This window comes from Cebidichthys violaceus, unplaced genomic scaffold (genome assembly GCF_023349555.1).
Source record: "Cebidichthys violaceus isolate CVI_PGR_0920_01 unplaced genomic scaffold, fCebVio1.0.p SCAF_17, whole genome shotgun sequence".
Taxonomy (NCBI): Eukaryota; Metazoa; Chordata; class Actinopteri; order Perciformes; family Stichaeidae; genus Cebidichthys; species Cebidichthys violaceus.
In genome coordinates this window covers 7,780,015-7,800,374 of record NW_027176340.1, presented here as the reverse complement: position 1 = coordinate 7,800,374, position 20,360 = coordinate 7,780,015, and the positions used below count along the sequence as shown (strand labels likewise).

The 20,360-nt window shown below is 41.3% G+C and overlaps 1 protein-coding gene across 2 annotated transcripts in view; it reads right to left on the bottom strand.

Annotated features, from left to right (window-relative positions):
• The window catches only part of LOC137873926 (cadherin-22), a 162,619-nt gene that overhangs the window by 66,706 nt on the left and 75,553 nt on the right, over positions 1–20,360 (bottom strand). For both annotated transcript variants that reach the window (XM_068712440.1, XM_068712441.1), the window contains one exon: positions 11,822–12,878. In XM_068712440.1, coding sequence (XP_068568541.1) covers positions 11,822–12,049 — 228 coding nt within the window. In that variant the 5' untranslated portion in view covers positions 12,050–12,878. The remainder of the gene's footprint in view (positions 1–11,821; positions 12,879–20,360) is intronic.

Below are 20,360 nucleotides of genomic sequence, written 5' to 3'. Positions count from 1 at the left end.
AGACAATACTTTTTCAAACCATAGAATCTACATTTTATGACCATTTGGAAGCAGACAACACAAGATATCTGTGAAGCCCACATCACATTGAGTGGAAAGGGGTCAAAGTCATCGACCCGGAGCCATTCGGCTGCCAGAGAGCGATCAGGAGATACGATCTTCAGCTAGTACATGACCACTTATCGCATGACTGACATTAAACACTTGATGACACCTGAGCTTGCACCATTTACTGATAAAACTGCAAGATTTGGTTTGAAAGTTCAGAAAAACTAGTATGTGGACCTTTTAAATTGAGATCACAACATCACACATTTTGGATGGAATTGTACTATTTAGTTACCGCTGTGAATGCTAATAGTTTGTGTAGTTGATAGTTCTCAGAAAAAGACATTTGGCCATGAGCCGTGAACAAAAGAATTCACATTCCTTTCGACCATTCCCTTATCTTATTCCCAATAGCAATTGCAGCTAAAGGCCTTCTAATTGCTCCCTATAGAGCAGCCATCATCGATGTCGTGAAAAAAAAAAAAGACACCACAGTTCTAGTGATGATTTACACCTTTTCTGCACACCGTGCCCTTCACAGGATGTGACGCCCAAATTAGGAGATCAAAGTCATTTCAAAGATTGTTAAAGGTAGAGACATAGAGGTGCCGGGGCTGAAAAGTGAACTTAAAAAGAGCCCTTATAAATCAGAGCTATAGTTCCCCCCTAATGTGATTAGAAGACATTCCAGAGGCAGCAATAGGAGCAGCATTGGTCCCCCATCTCAACCTCCCCTTTGGCTCTTTAGTGAGCACTAGACCTGCTCTCTCTCTCTCTCTCTCTCTCTCTCTCTCTCTCTCTCTCTCTCTCTCTCTCTCTCTCTCTCACCTTCTATCCGGAATTATAATTCAGTGCTGTCTATGCAGTGTAACTGTGGTTCAATCTACTGAGAAGACCAGGGGAGGGGGAATTGCCCTGGCCTCCCTGGTTAATATTTTATAAAGGCTTAATTAAATACAGGCTTCTATCACCCTTGCGGGGTTTCATTAAGTATTTGTCGTAAAACCGCAGAATAATGCAAGCCTGTGCCTTGATATTGCTTCCCTCATCCATTTTCCCCTCCCTTTTTATCTATCTGTTTTTGCCTTTTCTCACCATTCTGAATCATCCTGAAGACAAATGCATGAACAGTCAGAGGAAATATACTGCCGGATACTTCGGTGGTATCAATATTTCAGTTATAATAAAAGAAGTTTCATTGGTCCAAACTCTGAGAATTATCCAATAAAGGTTTCCATAGTCATGCGCCACTGGTTATGTTTCCCTTGCCCGCTCTCTGTATTTCTAAATTAGATTCTGCAGACAAGAATATGTGTGAAATGTTTTCATCATTGGTTAATTCAATTGCAAAAATTCTGGCACCATGCGGTTCCTACCTACTGTACATGTGTTCACCCAGCAATATACACATACCTACCTACTGTGTGTGTGCTTGCTCTTATATGGACAAACACACAAGCACACACACATACATGAATAGAGAGTTCATCATTTTGCTGGGATGATGCTATTTCTCCTCCCTCAGGCTGGATATACCCATCCGTCTGTCAGTCTATCCTCACTGGAGTGATTCAAGTTGGCAGCTTGAAAAACAAACACACTACGCTTAGCTAAGTTGTTCTGAGCAAACTAAAGGTCAGAGCCAGGACGTCACTTTGTTAGCAAAAAATAACCAGGAGTGCAAATCTAACCTTAACTAATTCCCATGAGAAGTCGACTACTGCTGGGCAGGAATCATGGCTGCTTCATTGGTCAAATATTTGCATCTTTCTGAGCTCTTTGCGTTCTAGATTTTGCAGCTGTGTCACCAAATGAGTATCTGGAGCAGTGGTTATGTCATTGTTTAACTGTGCTTCCTATTGTGCTCATGTTTATGGGTGTGTGCACATTTACATGATGGACTCAAGTGCTCATGTTGATTAATGTGCATTGTCTCTTCTTAAATATGATAAACATAAATGCAGTAATATGAAGTTTTGCTTTGCCAGTGGGTGTTTGGGCTTGATGTGTGTGATTTTCATTGGCCAGGTCAGTAGTATTAGTAGAGAGAAGGGTATAAACACTATCAACAAACACTTGACACACCATGAATGTTAAATTGATACTCAACACAAAGTCTACCTTTTGATGATCGAACACTCAGTAAGGACACAACTAATGCAGCTATCAGTGTTTGACACAATGAGCACGGGAATGGATTATGCTGCAGAACATTGAGAGTTTGCAGTTTGAAAAATTTCTACAGCCAACAGTGAAAATGGATTGCCACTGGATTTTATCAATTTTTTGAGGCCTTAACGTAATCACATTTAAAGGCAGGAGCATAAATCATTTTACAAATATGCAAAGGACCAACATTTAGAATTGGTATACTTTATTATACTGTTACTTAAATAGTAATGGTAAATGGACTTGTATAGGGCCTTTCTTCCGACAACTCAGGCGCTTTTTACACTACACGTCATTCACCCATTCACACACATTCATACACTAATGGCAGGGGCTACCATGCAAGGTGCCCATCAGGAATATCTAAGCATTCACACCTATTCATACACCGGTGGCTTCGAGAGCAATTTGGGGTTAAGGGTCTTGCCCAAGAACAGAGATGGATTAGAGGAGCCGGGGATCGAACTGCCGAACCGCTCTATCTCCAGTGGACCATGCTCTGAAAAAATGAAAGTGTGACATTAGGAAGAATCTTTTGGGTCTGCTAATTTCATGTGTCATTATGCTAACCTCAAACTGTAAGGCAAGAACTGTGAGGGAGGGGATGTGCAGCGAGAGACATGAGTCACAGAAACTGCATGAGGTGAAAGGGATGATGAATGTTGGTGTTCATAAACAATAGGAAGGGAGTTATTGTCACTTAATCCTGTGACAATTGAACATCCCCAGTTAAACAAGAAACAATGCTGTAGGCGATTTGTCAAACTTAAAGGTACCAATTTACCAATCTGCAAACAAATATATGATAGAAAAACAGCCTCAAATTTTAGCCTACAGTACAACTCACTGAATCTGAATATTTAATGATTATTGGAGATCAAAAACTATAAAATAAGTTTGAGTTAAAGGATTAAGTTGCCTTTTTTTAAGTTTACAAATAATAAACACGCAATACTAATACCACTATGTGTATACTAAAATAAAAAATGGTTGGTTATTTGGTAAACAAGAATTTAGTTGGAAAGAATGATTACAGTGAATAACTCTCTCAACATTTATACGGCAAAGCAATAGAGTAGTAACATGTTGTAGATTTGATTGCCGACTAAAAATGTGCATTTGTAATCAGAGCATAGCAGATATTATGTTACGGTGTCTGCCTTTAAGTTCAACTTTATACAAGTAGTAGTTAGGAACGCATTAGGCTTTACAGTGGAGGGCTGTGGGGTGACTCAGGGGAGAGCGAGGTTGCTGATGCCCTGTCAGGTTCACCTTTGGGTTACAAGAAAGTGTCTTGCTGTCACTGTAGGCTAACCTGCTGAAGGGGGTGACATATGACTCACATGCGCTGTCAGAAATTTTCCTTCTTATTTGGTAGTCAGCTCTTTTGAGTTGTGTATTAAAAGTATGTTAAAGCACACGCCTTACTTGAGTAAATGTATGACAGAGTTGTGATTTGGTATTGGAAGGACATTCCTTTTTAGAAACTAAAAACATCTGCAGGACCTGCAAGTCGCCCCTGTTCTGTTGACGACCTTGTGAATTTAAATTGTTCACAGGATTCTAAGCAAAAGTAAATGTACTTTATAATAACAGAATCACATGGCAGAAGAAAAAAATAGAATAGAATGGGAGACATTTATGAAGCACGATTTTACACTTCCAGTGAAGATATCCGAACGTGGGCTGCACTGAAGCCTTGGTTTATTGAGGGTTTCAAAGCGGGAGCAAATTGGCTGTCTTATATTTAAGTCTGTGTAATCAAGAGTAGGCCTGCCACATTTCACTGCAGCTTGTCAAGCTCTCTGATCTTAACAGCTTCAAAGTGTTAACAAGGTGACTGTATCAGAGACAACCTAGGTGGAGACAGCTATGGGAGAAGGAAGAGTACAGACCATGGGAGACAGAGCCAGAGACGAGAGTAAATTGTAGCATAGTGAAGAAGGAAAAAGAAAGAGAAGAAAGTCAGAGGGAGAAGAGAGAATGAAAATGAAGGGGCGATGGTGCTGGGTTGAGATGGGATGGGAAGCGGACCTGCAGAGGCTTAGACAGATCATGGAAATACACAAATAGAGAATAAAAGAGCCACATACAATGATAATAACATTATTTAAGATGACAAAGCAGAGTAAACAAAAAGCTTTTTCATCTTCCAAAATGGGAATTGTGGCTCCCGAAAACACCATGTCCCACAGCACCACATTTTCTGTTTGTTTTTATTTTGTTAATTATTTCCATTCCTCCCATCTTAAGCTGGTTTGTTCCTCCTTGCAATGTTTGGACCTAGATTTGACTAATTATTGCTTGGATCCTTACGACAGGGAGAATTGCTGCAACAGGCATAGTACGTGCATTTTTCTGTTGTCTGATTGATTGTGTCCAGGGCCAAACATTTTCCCCTCTCATCCATAAACAAACACAATGAGTTAAAATTATGCCAACCAAGACTACTCGGGTATCACATAAGGACTCTGTATTGGATCACAGAAATATAAAACAGATGAACAATTCCAACAGCTTTCTCCTGTTTCACTTCTGTTACTTATTTTCTCTGACAACCTGCTGTTGCAGTTAAGGAAACAAAACAGCAAATATTATCCAACACACATAGGCTTATTTGTGAGGATTAGGCTATACTTAATATCCAAAAGTACACTGAACCTGCTTCAGCCCAAACACAAACGGCACAACAAAGATGAGGGATTCTGTTTTATCTGGCTTCAAGTTGAATGCTGAGTTTTAAACAAGGTACAAAGAAGCACCTTGGCCATGGACAAGCACAGTTCATGCTGAGACAGGATGAGGAAATCTATTCCAGATACATCTGTCAAAATCAAAGAGGTGGATGGATACAAAAGAGACTGTGGAACTGTACACAAAACCCTTGAACTATACTTTTTGTTGCTGAAATATAAAAGCATAATGCACATGCTGCACATATAGTCCAATGCTCTCTCTCTCTCTCTCTCTCTCTCGCTCTCTCTCTCTCACACACCGTCAAAATCGATTTATGTCTGACAGCTTTTGTCAAATAGTGGAGAAAGAATCATGACGGAGGAGAAGTAGAATATGTCATTTGCCTCCTTTACTTAAAGATTATCTGGGCTCAACAAAAATACTCTTACAAAAGTACACTTCCTGAAAGTTACCCACTCCCTTCCTTCATCCCTTCCTTCCTTCACTTCAAAATATAGCTGTATCATTTAAGTCTGCAAGTATTTATTATCTAAACTTACTGCCCAAAGCTGCCAGTTAAACGCCATGTGAGTGACCATTTTATTGGTAAATCTGATTTCATTAGCAGAGTGGTGGCAGCCAAAGTGTGAGAGAGAGCGAGCTTGGCAAGTTTGCTGAGTTGGGGTGAAGTAATATGAAAAAAAAGCTTGTTGTAATTATCCAGTACAGAGGCACACTGCTTGGCTTTAATCCTCTCCTGCTCATATTAAAGTGTTGATACCAAAAAGCCCAGAATAGTCCATCAGTGTGTGAGAGAGAGTTACACACAGACAGCCATGCTCACACAAACCATTAATATTACTGGCACTAGCCGGTGCCCTAGTCACATGAAGTCCAATAACTTTAGATCATTTTATTAATAAAATCATCTCCCTTCGCCTCCTGCTGTGTCACTCCCTCGAGCTTCCCTCAGCCCTCTCGAGCTCCCCTCAGCCCTTTTATATCAGTTCACTGCCTTCCCTAGCGCCCTGTCCTTTAATGAATCACAAGTCAGTGTGTGAAGTCTCTTCTTTCCCAGCTTCCTTTTGCAACCTCCCCTCTTCCTCCGTTCCTTTCAACACGTACCACTCAATTACTCTCTGTCTATCTCTCTGTTCTGCTGGACTTGTTGTTGGTTTGCCATCAGGAATGCAGCCCATTCACGACGGCAAACAAATAATGACCAAAGGATAATTATTCTGTAACACCCAACCCTTCTGCGGAGAACATCTCCATTCATTTGTAGGAATCAATATATGCAGATGAAATATTAGCTGGTCAATTGCCGTGTCTAAACGATTAGAAACAAGGGGATCACATGATTGATGTGTGTGACTCATCGCTGAGTCTCATGCTGTCTGCATTAATATCCCGTCTTTCCAAATCACGTCCTATGTAAGACAATCGAATCGTACACGCTGTCCACTCTTATTAACTCAATAAAGTTCATTTGAGAAACAGCTGATGAATGGGATTTGATCAAGAAGAGTGAAATAAAGTGGGCAAAATATACCTAAATTTCCGAATGGCACTGAGATTATAGCAAAACTATTTTAATTTGACCAATACTCATGCTCTATAATCACATTCAAATAATAACATTCAATAATCACATTTCTGATGTCAACACATTGTCTTCAACATCAAAGAGAAGGGCATCGTTGAGGCGGTCATCACGAGTAACGCCACTGTTTGACCGAACAGTTTCAGAAACAAAGGAACCACAGGAACTAAACTAAACATGTCTCTTGTGTGAAGACCATTTATGGTCTGTTATTAATGGTTTAGTAGGCAACTGCAATGAAACAATAAGCCAATGAGGATTTGTTTTCCTTGTTTACTCTCTTGGTGCTAACTGTGTGCATCAAGTTGTACACTGGGAGTTGTGTTTGATCAGTGAACTGCATAATCTGCCCTGGACGATCAGAAACTACTTCCTTCTGAAGTAGACTTTTTGTGATCCTAGAACTAGGGCAAAGGAACTAGATCCAGCCCCTGGTGCCTCTGGTGGAAAGGCAGCTCTTAAGGTAAATATGGTAAATTATGTGTATGATTAGAACTTGTGATTCCGGCCCAGTGCTAGTATTCTTCATGTGTAATGGAAATGGCACTGGTCATTAAAGGTGCAAAATCCGAGATTGGGAGCATTTGAATTGCCTGTCAATCAACAGCCTGTCTCAACATGAAGACGGCGAGCAGGCGGCTCATAGCCAAGAGTGAACTAACAGCCCCAACAGTGCAAACTACGGCTAAAGTGCTGACAGAGCTAACAGTGTTTACCTGACCAGAGGGTGGATGCTACGCTTCTGCTACGATGCTGCCGATCGGGACGACATCATCACCGCCATATGAGCGCAGTGTAGAGCAGAGGCTGTGAGCTAACCATTGGGGCACGCTAACATGCACTAAAAGCACGTCTGGCCAATCCGGCTATGTCAAGAAAGCAAGGAAAAGCTCAGAAAACAAGAAACACTGACAAGAGTGACTCCATTTTCTGCTCAGTTAGACACTACTCCACTATATCTTCACATAAATAGTTGCTGATATATCACTCTTCAGAATGTTAAATATAGTCCTTTGATGACATGAGGAAGGTTTAGGGATCACAACAAGTGATTATTTCCTCTTCTTTCGATCAGTATGTCTTCAAATAATATTTGAAGTTGATACCAAAGGATGTCAAAATGTGTATGTATTATTTGCTATAGTATACAGTTTGTGTCTGGGCAAAATTTCCTTTGAAGTTTGTATGATCTTAAAGTCAAAATGTAGTGTAGCAAAAACCGTTCCAGTGATTCACCCTTGGAAAGCTTTTCACATGAAGCATCAGCAGCAAGTACTCAGTTTGTATTACAAGAAGCCAATGGACTTTTACAGCTTTCAGACATTCTACAGCACAACAAAGCAGAGTGGATCAGAGAACAATGAGGTTTCTATCGGTAGATAACAATGAGAACAAGAACGTGGGAGTGAAACAAAACTCAAAACCACCGCAACGCCTACGTTACACAGGAGCTCTGCTAGTGACAGCTGAAGGTAGACACTTTTCAAAACTGGCTGCTTCTCCTCAATTGCATGTGGTTACAGATGCCAGGGCTTGGAATAGCAAAATAAGTTTTTAGAGAGAATTGAAAGTATAGTTGAAGACAATTATTGGGCAATGTCATGGAGCAACAGATGTGTAAAGAGCTGTAGATTCTTTGCAGTGGCAAAGATTATTACTACTGGTGATAGAGCACCTTCCAGAGGTGTTTTGCAGAAAAACACTGGAACTTGATCTTTATCTCTTCTTATTCTTAAACCAATGTGTTTTGTTTCCCTCTTTGTTCTACTATCTGTTAGTAGTAGTGTAGTAATCCAATGGTTCCAGATAACCCTTTACTGATTAAGTGGGTTGAGAGGTTCAGCTGAAAATGTTTTTATACTGATCAGGAGGTCATTCGGCCTGTGGCAACAATTTTGGCCAATTTGGAACTGCATCTCTGCAACGCAAATGCACTGAGGTTGCAGTTATTGTTGGGGGAGCTAAACAAAGTTTCAAAGTTCACACAATTAATGAACATATTTTTTCCACATCAAAACTAAATTGCGATTATGGTGCATTTGTATACTGGGTTAGATTAATGGAATTGAAAATGACTAACATCATACTAACCATTAACATACTTTGCACATCAACAACCATCAATGTTATCTGATGAAAAGCTACTCCTCATTCTAGTGAGTTGTCCTACTAAAGCCAGCAACATGTGTCAATTTCCGCTTGTTACATGTATGCAGTCTTTTAAAGGAAACTCTGTAAGGTTTAGGCAACAACACTACCTAGTTAGGTTTAGGAAAAAAAAAATCGTTGTTCGGGTTCAAACAACCACTTAAGCCATTACTGAATTAAGCAAGTTACCTGACAATGTTGACTTCTCGTTTCACAAGGGGAACAAACTGTGGTCTCTCGGGTGAAAGATCACTGTTTGTTGTATCCATCCACCTTTGTGTGAGTTTTTGTTGTCTGAATACTTCGTTATGTTTCGCCTTTAGCCTGATATGTGGCAGACAGTGCTGATATCTTAAACACATTTTCCGATACAGCACTGGACACTAGCCAAATATGTACAATTATATATCTGCAAAACTGCTGAATCATTTTGAGCTTTTTTTTGCTTACGGTTGCAATGTGTAAGATATGGCCCAAAATGTATTTAACAACATCAACAGAAAGTGAAAAGGTTATAGTGTTGATCTTATGTCAAAGATGTCTATGCATCGTGTTGCGATATCGACTGAAATGAGCATGCTAACTGATTAGCCCCGACCCATGCATTCTTGTAATATCACTTGCAAGATGACTGTAGTGCCGGACTGCCCTCCGTTCAGAGAATAAAGAGGTAGTTCTCTGTACAGAATAGTTTGTTCACTGGATTAATTTCAATGTGGCAGAAACGAGAAAATGAGTCTAATCCTCGCCTCGTCCTCACCGCCGACCGGAGGCTACTTTGACGGGAGCACAGCGCCAGGTGGCTGCAGAAGGCTGACGGAGCTTCTATTAGCAGTTCAGCAAACCCCAGCATCGGGGCTCAGATCCCAGGGGACTGCTGTCCTGACTCCCCACCTGATCAGCAAACTTTCTGTTGCTGCCGTTACACAGCTTAGACCCAGTGCTTCACCAGCCCACTGTGACTATCGGCCCTGGTGTTTTCGCCAGCCAAATCCAAGCCGCCACAGCCGCTAACTCAAACTCATCCCCAGGAGCCTCTGCACACTCCCTTCTGGGCGAAGCAGTACCCCGTCAGCAGGGAGGACAAAACAAAAACATGAGTTGTTCCCTCGTCTCTGCTAGCACAGACCCGAACAATGAACAAACTATCAAAACCTTATGTTTTACAGACCATATTGAGATTGCAATGGTATTTTGAGTTCTCAGAGTTTGAGGAGTTTGGTTTGGTTTTATGTATTATTGCTAGATGGCAATTTTTATAACTGATGACTGCAATTGAGATTGTAAAGGTAAAGGTGAAATGCTGCCCCCTATTTCTTTGGAGCAATTCTTTACGCATTTACATACGTCAACACAATCAGGTCTTTTGGAAAATACAGCACAGTGGTGGCATTCTCATGCAATTGTAAATGTGTCTAACTCAGTGAAACTTTTTGAATCACTGATCAGATACACTACACTTAGGAGAAAGTGAATATGTAAACCTCTGGACTTTAATTCTCCTTCTTAGAAAAACATCTGCTGCTATGTGGCGCTGATGTGAGTGGGCAATGCTCTCGCTAATAAGATATTTATCTGGATGACAGGGGAGCATGCAGGCATTTGCACTCATTTTACTACAACTTGAAAACATATCATCTTAACCCTCCTGTTATGTTAGTTTTTTAGGTACAGCCATGATGTTCGCGGGTCAATTTGACCCGGTGCATGATTAATCATCCAAAAGTGGTCAGAAACCAAAAAATCCTAATACATATAGTTTGTACCTCATCACCAACTACATTACTAACAATTCAATCAGTATTTAGTGGAATGGAGTTATTCACCCCTACATAGATCATAGTTCAATTAAGACAACCCACTCATTTTCATGAAAAATACATGTTCAAACAATTTTTTAGGTACTTTGGAAAAACCTAGATATAAATTGCATTAGTCTACTATAACATGTATTTATTTCTAATTTTTTTGTACATTTTGAAACTTTCTTTTTTTCATGGGGTGATGTAGATAAATAGAGATGAGACACCTCTGCTGTTCAGGGTCATATTGACCCGCTCACTCAAAATCAAGCCAAATGAGTCATAAGGATTTGTATTGAAAGTAAACTTGATTTATGTTCATTTATAGTGTTAAGAAACAGACATTTACAAAAATTAACAAGAGATGAGCTCAATGAACGAGGTGTGTGTGTGTGTGTGTGTGTGTGTGTGTGTGTGTGTGTGTGTGTGTGTGTTTGTTTATGCGTTTGTCTGTGTATCTGTGTCTACACAGCACACGAGTGACATGTCGTCACAGTGTGCTTTGTTCAAATACATTTTGGCACTGTCTTTATAATATTTTCGGCAGACAGTCTTGGCTGACGTGTATTGGGTGAGGATGACCACTGTATTTTAACATTTTTGACACCAATGTCTCACTTGGAGGAACAGGAATATCAGTTTCCTCATCTGATGGTTCATAATCAGTACCATTATAATCTGAATTGACCTCAAGATGGTCTTCATCTTCAGACACATCCTCCTCTATTTCACTGTCATGATCAAGGATGTGCTCCAGAGCCTCCAGGGCTGTCATCCTTTGTTTCTGTTGCTCATGTTGTCCTACAGTATTCTGCTGTGTTGTATACATCTGCAGAGTGTAATGTTGGTAGGCCTCTCAAGCAACCCTCCCCTGCTAAGTGTGGGTGGAGTTTTCCAGCGGGAAAATAAAAGGTTCCCGTCAAAGTCAAAATAGTATCTGTATTTCTCACACAGGTGGGGTAGTGAGAAAGAGAGAGTGTGTGTGCGTGTGTGAGAAATGGGGTGAAACATGGTGGGAGAGAGTAAGAAATACTTTGTCTCATGTTTTCTAAGAAAGAAATGGTCTAAACTTGACACTTCTGACCCTTTATAGTCTCCATTTTCACTGCCGGGTCAAATTGACCCGAACATCATCTCTGTAATATAAACCTGCAGGGGGTTGTTGCAAATGCATGATTTTTTATTTATTTTTTTAAATGTTGATTACACTAATTAAGGCAAGCAGAAAAAGTACTTTCAAATATTTTTTCTAGATTTTCAAACTTTGAAACGGGTCAATTTGATCCGGAACATAACAGGAGGGTTCCCTTCAGTTTAAGGAATCAACACAATGTTCTTATTACGATATTTACAGTATAAAATGAAATGTCCTTACCTTTCCTACATAGAGTGGCTCTGTGCCCGTGTACTCCTCGACCACAAAGAACTGATTCCACACCCATCCTCTCTTCACTCGTTCCAACGATGAGGGTTCTTGCTCCTGTCTACTTCCTTCTGAGGTTGAACCACTAGTCCTTGAGGCCTCACACCAGCCAAAACTACAGCAGCTAAGAAAAAACAATGCTGCCAGTGTCCAAGCCCCTGCTGTCCATGAAAGAGCCATTTTGATTAAAAATAAAATAGGAAAAGGAAAAAATAAATTCAGCCTGGGTCTACATGTAATACAAAAGATGCATGTGAACAGGAAGAGGTTTTTTTGTTTTTGAGTTGTAGTTTTACACCAAATAAAAAAGGCCTTTGTGTAAGAATTTAAAAGTTAATCCATGAGATCAGAAATATATCTGAGGTTATCTGCTGAATACAGGGTACGTCATGGAGCATATTGGATTCCTACCACCTGCAGAGTGCCTGTTTGTTTTGTAGCATGAACAGTCATTTTGATTCTTTCAAGTATCTGCCCCACCTTTTTCCACTTTTTCAAACTATGACCTTAAGGATAATGCCTTTCAAGCTGATTTTTGAAGGCAACAAAAATAACAGATTTTATTGGATCGTCTCACTGATCAGTAAGGAAACTAGTGGGAAACAGGGATACAACTGGAGTGAGAAAAACGCCCCTGAAGAGTGGTGGTGTCCATCCATTCTAGAAATTGTCCTTTTTACTGCTTCAGTGCATCTGATTTTACTTGTAGCCTCGTCCTTTCCAATGGTTGGTGTTTGTTTCAAAATTACTATATTGAACTTCTTTTGCGATGAAAACTCTTCTAAAGTCCAGCTCCTTGAAAAGTCATGAATAATTTTGTCTACCGAAGAAGAATCCTTGAACTGAGAAAAGGCCAACTAATATTACTGTTGATGATTTTTTTTGACCTTCGACGGCTTTTCCCTCCAGAACAATCCAGTGGTTTGGAAAGTTCTTCATTCTTCATTCTTCATTTTTTTGACCATCATGACAACTCCATCAGTGTTTAAAAGGCAAGAGCAGGATAAACCTGTAAAACAGAAAAGAATATGTATGTTATAACTGCAATTTAGGCTGAATCTGTGAATATTTTCTACTTGGTCCTTCTGAGCCTCAAAATCTGTCAGGGTCAGGATTGCATAATTTTTTTAAGCAGCATTCATATAGCATTGGTAACACAGAATGTTTTGCAATTTGTAAACATTAAATAAAGAAAAGAAATCATCAAACACCACCTTTCTGCTCATTCTTTTACCTATGTGTGTTCTGAGCCACAAAACCCACACTATGTTGGTATTTTTAGGAATATCGGAAGGAAACCACCAGCGTTTCTTGTGTTCAGCAAGACTTCTAACAATGTGCTTGAGAGCGATTGCAAAACAGTGAGAAGAGGACAGGGAACCAGGTGTGTAGGAAATAGGAAGGGGAGAGAGAAGGGGAGGGAGAGAGAGGGAGAGGTCAATGTTCATCACACACCAGACCCAAAGCATCTGTCTGCCTTTCGTCCGACTGATGGAGCAGCCCTAACATCAGCCAGCTGATTAATTGCATGAGGGAGCACTAATTGGATAAAAGTATTAATCAATTAATTCTATCCAATAAGGCAACAACTCCCTAATACTTCAGACAAACATTGGAGAGTGGAAGGGGGGAGCAGATACGGTCATTCACGGTTGTGAAACATGCATAGAGGTGAGAAAGAAAGACAGAGTTGACAGAGCAGAGAATCAGAGAGAGAGGTTAGAGGGAGAGTAAATGAGAAAGAGCATGAAAGAAAACTGAAAAAGGAAATAATGAGTGATAGATTAAAACAGAGAACAGGAGACAGACTGTGTGTGACTGAGGGTGCGATTAATGGTCTCTTTGAAATTTCCAGAACAAAAGGCGGATGGCAGAAAAAGGAGAAACAATAACGTTTAGTACGTATCTGGCCTTGCAACCTCAAGAAAGGAAGCTCGCAACACCAGTCAAAGCAATGCTCCTCAGGCCAGTAGGTGGTTTAACCTATTGTATTTCTGCCGGCTGGGAGAGGACTTCTAATCTCACTCTCCTCCTGCCCGGTAGCGTGCTTGGAGCTTCCGGAAATAATTCCTTCTCAGACTTTTGGCCAAGGCAATGTCTGTGGTATTGGAAACCAACTGCTCTGGGGGTTTCCAATCCCCAGAGCAAACAGTTCAGGAGCAACGTAACAGCTTATACCTCTTTGTTCACTCAGTGCACTTGGTGTTGTTAATGGAGGAACTAAGGGGTGATGGGCACATATAACATATTGGTGATGGCTGATGGGAATGTCGTTAGTTAAAACCAATCTGGCCCGAGCGCCCCCACCGGCGGGGGCGACGCATGCATCCAAAAATCAATCCACTCATAACGTGCACTCATCAGTAACGAATATAGTGATGCCGCATACCTGCTCAAACTGCAGCTCCTGCGCTACAAAGTCATCTCAGCTGTTTGTACACACTCCAAACACAACATATGACAAAGCTATGTATAATACCAAGTAACACAATCGATATAGCGCCCCCTAGGCAGTCCCACTCAGCCAGCTGTACACATTTATGCCAATAGCGTTTTGAAAAATGAATTCAATGCTAACACCCGTTAGCTCCAGAGATCGCTAGCGACCAGACGGCCGCAGCCATTTTTTCACATTTCGCTACGACACAGCCTCGCAGTTTTACTTTCAAAACAAAGCCATCATCATAATCCGTATAATCGATCACATCATAAACCAGCTCCTTACTTTGAGATGTTCTGCAGCACAAGAAAAACTTAATCCGTTCATGTTTACTATCTATCTGCGCAGCTCATCCGTCTCTGTCTGGATTCAAAGCTGGCGCTGCCGTCGTGTGCCTCGTGTGCCTGCTAGCGAAAGGGGCAGGGTTATACGTCTCAGCAAATCGGATTTGAGAAATTTGACACTCGCGTAGTTTTTATTTTATGATTGGCTAACGAATTCTGTCATTCAAAGTCACGTTAGGTTGTTTCAACAGAGCAGGCTGTGACGCGTCTATGGAACGTTTATTGGGTCAAATCGGCCCTTCACACTGGCTGAAAGGCCCTGGAGGATAAAAAAGCTGGAATTCAGATGATAAAATCCCATGGATGACAAACATTAACAGTCTCAGAGAGGATCCAGGCTCTCAAAATGATGCCAAACTGCTGCATATTGATAGATTGAACACTATTAGTGATAAAAGAAGTAAAATATATAATTATATAGTATATAAAATTACAATGAAACAGCTGGAACAAAATTACATTTTGGTTGACCTCATTTGACCTCTCCGTACTAGATCAAGATGTACTAGATGTACTAAGCTTCACTTTATCAAAGTAAAAATTTGTTTAGAGACCCTCAACATATAGTTCTATGATCTGGGAGAGCTGGAAAGCTTGGACCTACATGATTTCTAATAAAGAAATATCCATTCTTTATTAGAAAAAAAGATTCCATTTTCCATTCGAAAATTAGAATTTTCAATTTGTGCTGTGTGCCATCTTAATCTACTCTTAACCAGTAACATATATACTGGTATTTACACATATCAACACATTTCACAAGTGTTAGGGTTATTTTACTCCCAAAAGTATTAAAATAGCCCTTACAGTTGCAACGCTACACTCATTATCGTATGGGTATGCTATTTTCGAGCTGAGGGCCTAAAAATCGGTCTAGGGTCCAAAATGGTAATTAACCAGACCTAATGATACCACTAAATAAAAAGTCAGGGATAACCAAAGTCATTACATTTCGTACCACAGGAATTATTAGTATTGTTATTATTAAACTTGTAAACACACATCCACAACTTCCCGTTGGTCCTGTTTTATTCCAGTGAGCACAGACACCTGTATGAACGAACAGGACATCAACAACGACGCCGCCGTCCATATGTTTTCGACACTCACCCCACCAAACAAGACTGTCAACAATGCCATGCTGTGTTTAGAGTGTGTGCAGACCTCAATGGGAGGGTCTTGTTCCATTTGTCTTTAAGCTTGGGAGATGCACTCACAAAGCCATCCTGCCAGGCATTTCTTGAAAGGGCTTTACCAGCCACCTCATCTTGGAAGCACATGAACAGCTGTTTAGTGTGTCTGATTTGGGCCATGCGTTCAACCTAACAATCTAATGCACAAACTGGGCAAAGAAGATGTAATTTTGCCTCCCTGTCCCACGCATGGGGTGGAAGGCAAAAATTAGCCAGCTGTACAAGCCTTGATCTGAAAGAACTCCTTATGTTGTTGGGAACAGAGGAAAGACTTGGTCTGAAGGTAGCCCTGCTACAGTCACAATGGAGCAGAGAGCAACTGGGGTGCACCAACAGAGCAGCTAGTTCACACACTCTCTTAACTGCTGTCAGTGCAAGCATCAAAGCTGTCTTGAATGACAATGCCTTCAGGCTGCAACCGGAGAAGGAAAAGGCAAAGCAGCGAAAAAGCGGAAAGCAGCTTTCATGACCATGACCATGGCACGTGCAAATGCGTCCACCCTCAGGGGTGGATCGTCCTGCTGTGCCAGGGAGAACCATAGCGGGCAGTGAGTGTTGCGCCAGTTGGTAAACAGATCCACAGATCCACAGCATCCACTATCGGGACGCTCCATTCCATAGTCATTTATGTGCCCTAGGCTCCACTCCAAGCAAAAGCATTGTGTTGATGCCGTACCTGGTCATCTTGACTGTAATGAAGGTGATGCTGGGGTGCCTCTGCTGATGCGGCTCAAGAAGCGGAGGCAGTGAGTGCTCTACCCCGCTAACACTCTCTTTGGGTTGTGTTGTTACGCTTTGTCTCAGCTTTCCTCTGAGGTTGAATGAGCGGCAGATGGCGGCTGAGCTTTGATTTCTCCTCATCCAAGCATTTAAAACACTGAGTGACCAATAAAATCAATCCAAAGAGTTCTTTGATGGCAATGGCGGCTAGAAATCCTAGTGGAGAGATCTTGGCAGTGAACTTCCGGGGATGCTGATATAGCAGACACAATACGATCTTGTCGTCATCATCTGCAGACCAAGCCAGTGTCTCAGCAGAGATGACTGGAGGCAGCAGCGGAGTGTTGCCGGCAGGGGCGTTAACCATGATGTTGTCGCTCAGAGCAAGGATCCCATCTAAGTATCGAAAGTGATACCACCACTACTGACGGGATCTTGGGGAGGCTGGTGGCTGTTGAACACCGCTCTCTGTGTGGTCTGTTCTATTCAGAGCAGGCTTTGAGTGGCTCAGAATGGAGAAAAGGGATGGGAGGCAGCGGTGTGATTTGCCATACTTGTTTTGTTGTTAGTGTATTGTTTTTTGATTAACAATAAAATAAAAAATTTAATTAAATAAAGGACTAGACATGACAACACTGAACTCCAGAGAGACAGCAGTCATGGACAACTCTGTCTCTCACACAGATACTTTCCCTACTGTGTCCTGGACTGATTGACGAGGCAGGCCATCACCAGTGGTGCATTGTGCCTCGGAACTGAGCGTGCATCTACTAACAGTAGGAGTTTGCTTGTTGGCAGTGATAGGCCTATTTTCCAGCATTCTCCAGCTTTGCTCTGACAGCAGTGAAGCAGAATGTAACTGGGCTCTTCTGACTCTGCCCTGTGACCGTTTCTAAAATCCACCACTTGCTCCTGCAGAGGATGATGGCCAATTGACGCTACCTGGCAGTGATGATGACATACTATTATCATTCTCTGCTGAGACAGAACTGTGTCCCTCTACAGCCTGGACACCCATATTGTGTGGTTTAAAAGCAAGTTCCAACAGTCCTGAGTCTCCAGTTCCACAGTCGCTGTAAACCAAGTTTGTGGCTGACAGTCTGCAACAGTCACAGACCATTCTACTGTCATACCACTGCATGTCTGTCTGCTGCGTTTTCTCCCACCGGAGACGATGGAAGAAAAAGAACCCTGGGGTTAGTCATCCCTTGCATGTATGAACAATGTCCTGCTCCTCCACCATCTGCTTTGGTGGAACATCTACTGATAGTAACACTCGTACATGCTCTTGAACTGCTAGTCAAGCTCTGAGACTGGGCAACACACTGTAATAGCCAAACAAATACATTCAGATTCCAGATACCTTGTGTCTTACCAATGTAACATTGTACTACTGCTTCCCTTGCTTAAGATGAATTAGTAAAACTAATGCTGCCATTCCAAATGTTGCCTCATTAACTGTTTTGTCTGGCATTCTATATACTGGACTTCCTGGATCTCACTGTACCAACACAGCCACACCAATGCAGCTCCACATGGATTATCAACACAATGCTATATCAGCTCTGATCTGTGATAACCCTCAAGCAGGTACCTGGTCATCTGCCTGGTGCTTAAAGATCACTGTGGATCGATACACACACACACACAGACATAACATAAAATATTAGACCCATGCCATTTTTATTACAAAATATGCAGTTCCAAAGGAACCATAACTCAGTGGTGAGCTGTCAGGCCAGCAAAGCCTTGTCTGCTGGCCAGACAAAGTTATAGCTATTTTATAATTTAATAATTTTTCATAAATACACTACATGTATTCAAAATCTTTTCCCCATTAGCTTATTGGCTCATTGCATAACTACTGTCTTCCTCTGTTGCTCTGCTTCCAGCTCTGCAGCGCTGCTTCCAGCGCAGCTTGTTTTAAGTAGAGCCTTTATCCAATCAGATTTCGCCCCCCCTAGCTCTAGGTAAAAAAATCGGCCTGCAAAATTACAAGTGAATCCATTTGCAGTTTAAGTAAATGGAAACGATATTGTTGATTGTCATAGTTTTCAACCAATCAGATTTTTTGTTTGACATGTTGGAAGTATTCTTTGACATGTCAGAGCTTCTGGGTGGCGTAGCCGAGTACGTCAGCATTAATGTGCGAAGCTCCGTCTAAAAATTGTAGTTGCTGTTCATTTTGAATCAAAAACGCTTGCATTAATGTCGATTTTAAAATGACAATATTTCTTGTCATATGAGAGTAGGGGAGAGACAGCCAAGACAAGGCCGCCGCACCGCAATGGGTTTTCAGGTTCCGAATGGTGGATGCTTTCCATTGGCGCCAGACGTGCACCCTGTCGTTAGGTCCGTCAGTCCTCGGAACAGGCGACACAAGCAACAACCTGTGGCTGGCGGGGGTAGAGGCGAGGCAATGCAATCTGACGGAAAAGGCCCAGACTAGAGGTTTGAACGCGGGTGCCCGAAGACGATCGCGGGCCTCGGAGGGTTGGATCCCCCCTCGGCTGTAGACGAGACATTTTACTAGTTTCTTCGTGGAGAAAAGGGGACCAAAAAAAAAGCTGGTGACAACAGACGGGGCTTCCGCTATGACGGGCCGGCATGCAGGCTTCATTGCGCAATGGTGGCCCAGACTTACTAAAATGTGGTGATGAGTACTAATGTAATAGGATTCATTTAAAATTGATAAGTTGTATAAACATGGGACAGAGTTCATGATTTGTTCAAAAATTTTACAACGGTAGTGGTTAGTACAAACAAGACATAATTTGAAGAAATGACGGTTAATGATTTCCTAAAAAATGTTAGAAGTGATAATTTGTACAAATATATATTTTTGAACAAAATACACAATTATTGTGCAGAATAATACACATTGACATGTGATCAGACAGTCTCTTCAAATATATTATTATTATTAAAAGGTGATCTGCGCAACTTTGTTATTCAGGAAGTTTGTATCAAACAAGTAGCCCTTCGTTCTACTCAGTACCCTTGAAGTAGCTCTCAGTTTCAAAAAGGTTAATGACCCCTGCCATAGCACAACAGGACACTTACAAGCTACGGTGCTTTTGAAAACTTTTTCAACCCAATTGGATCTACAACTCAACGAACAAGTTCGCAGGAGGACCTCTTACTGGAAGTGAACCGCACGGATGTACAGTACATCCGTGCGGTTCACTTCCAAAATTAAACTCTTTGTAATCAAAGAAAGGAGGATATTCTTTGTCTTTAAATAGTGAACAGCAGCTTTGGTCGTTTTTATTATATGGTTAATATTGTTCCCTCTGATGTGAATAATATTTGAATGGCCAGTGTTCTTGAGTGTGTGGTGGAATGCGTGTTTTAGCGCCGCAGGTTTTCTGGATTGATTTGTCATGCTTTGGTTCTTGTGAGTTTGTTCTTGTCGTTGTGTTGAATACAATGGTTTTGACTATATGCTTTGTCCACTAATGACGAAGCATTCCGTCATTCGCATATTCATGTATCTGCAATTAGTGTATTTGTAGGTGTTGAGCTTCATGTAACATTTAATTTCACTTGTCAAATGTTGCAGTGTTATGTGAATATGAGGTTTTTACATGAAAAAAAATAATAACCCGTAGCTGTGGCGTCATAATGAGGTTATTAGGAGGTGGTTCAACTGTAGACAGCACTGAAGGCCCCGGTATTAAATACACGGCCCGCCACTTAACCTAAATGCTTCACATCATGTAGGAGTCAACTACATTGCTAGTTTAAATTAAGAGTTTATATTTTACTATGAATAGTTCAACTATTCCTAAGTG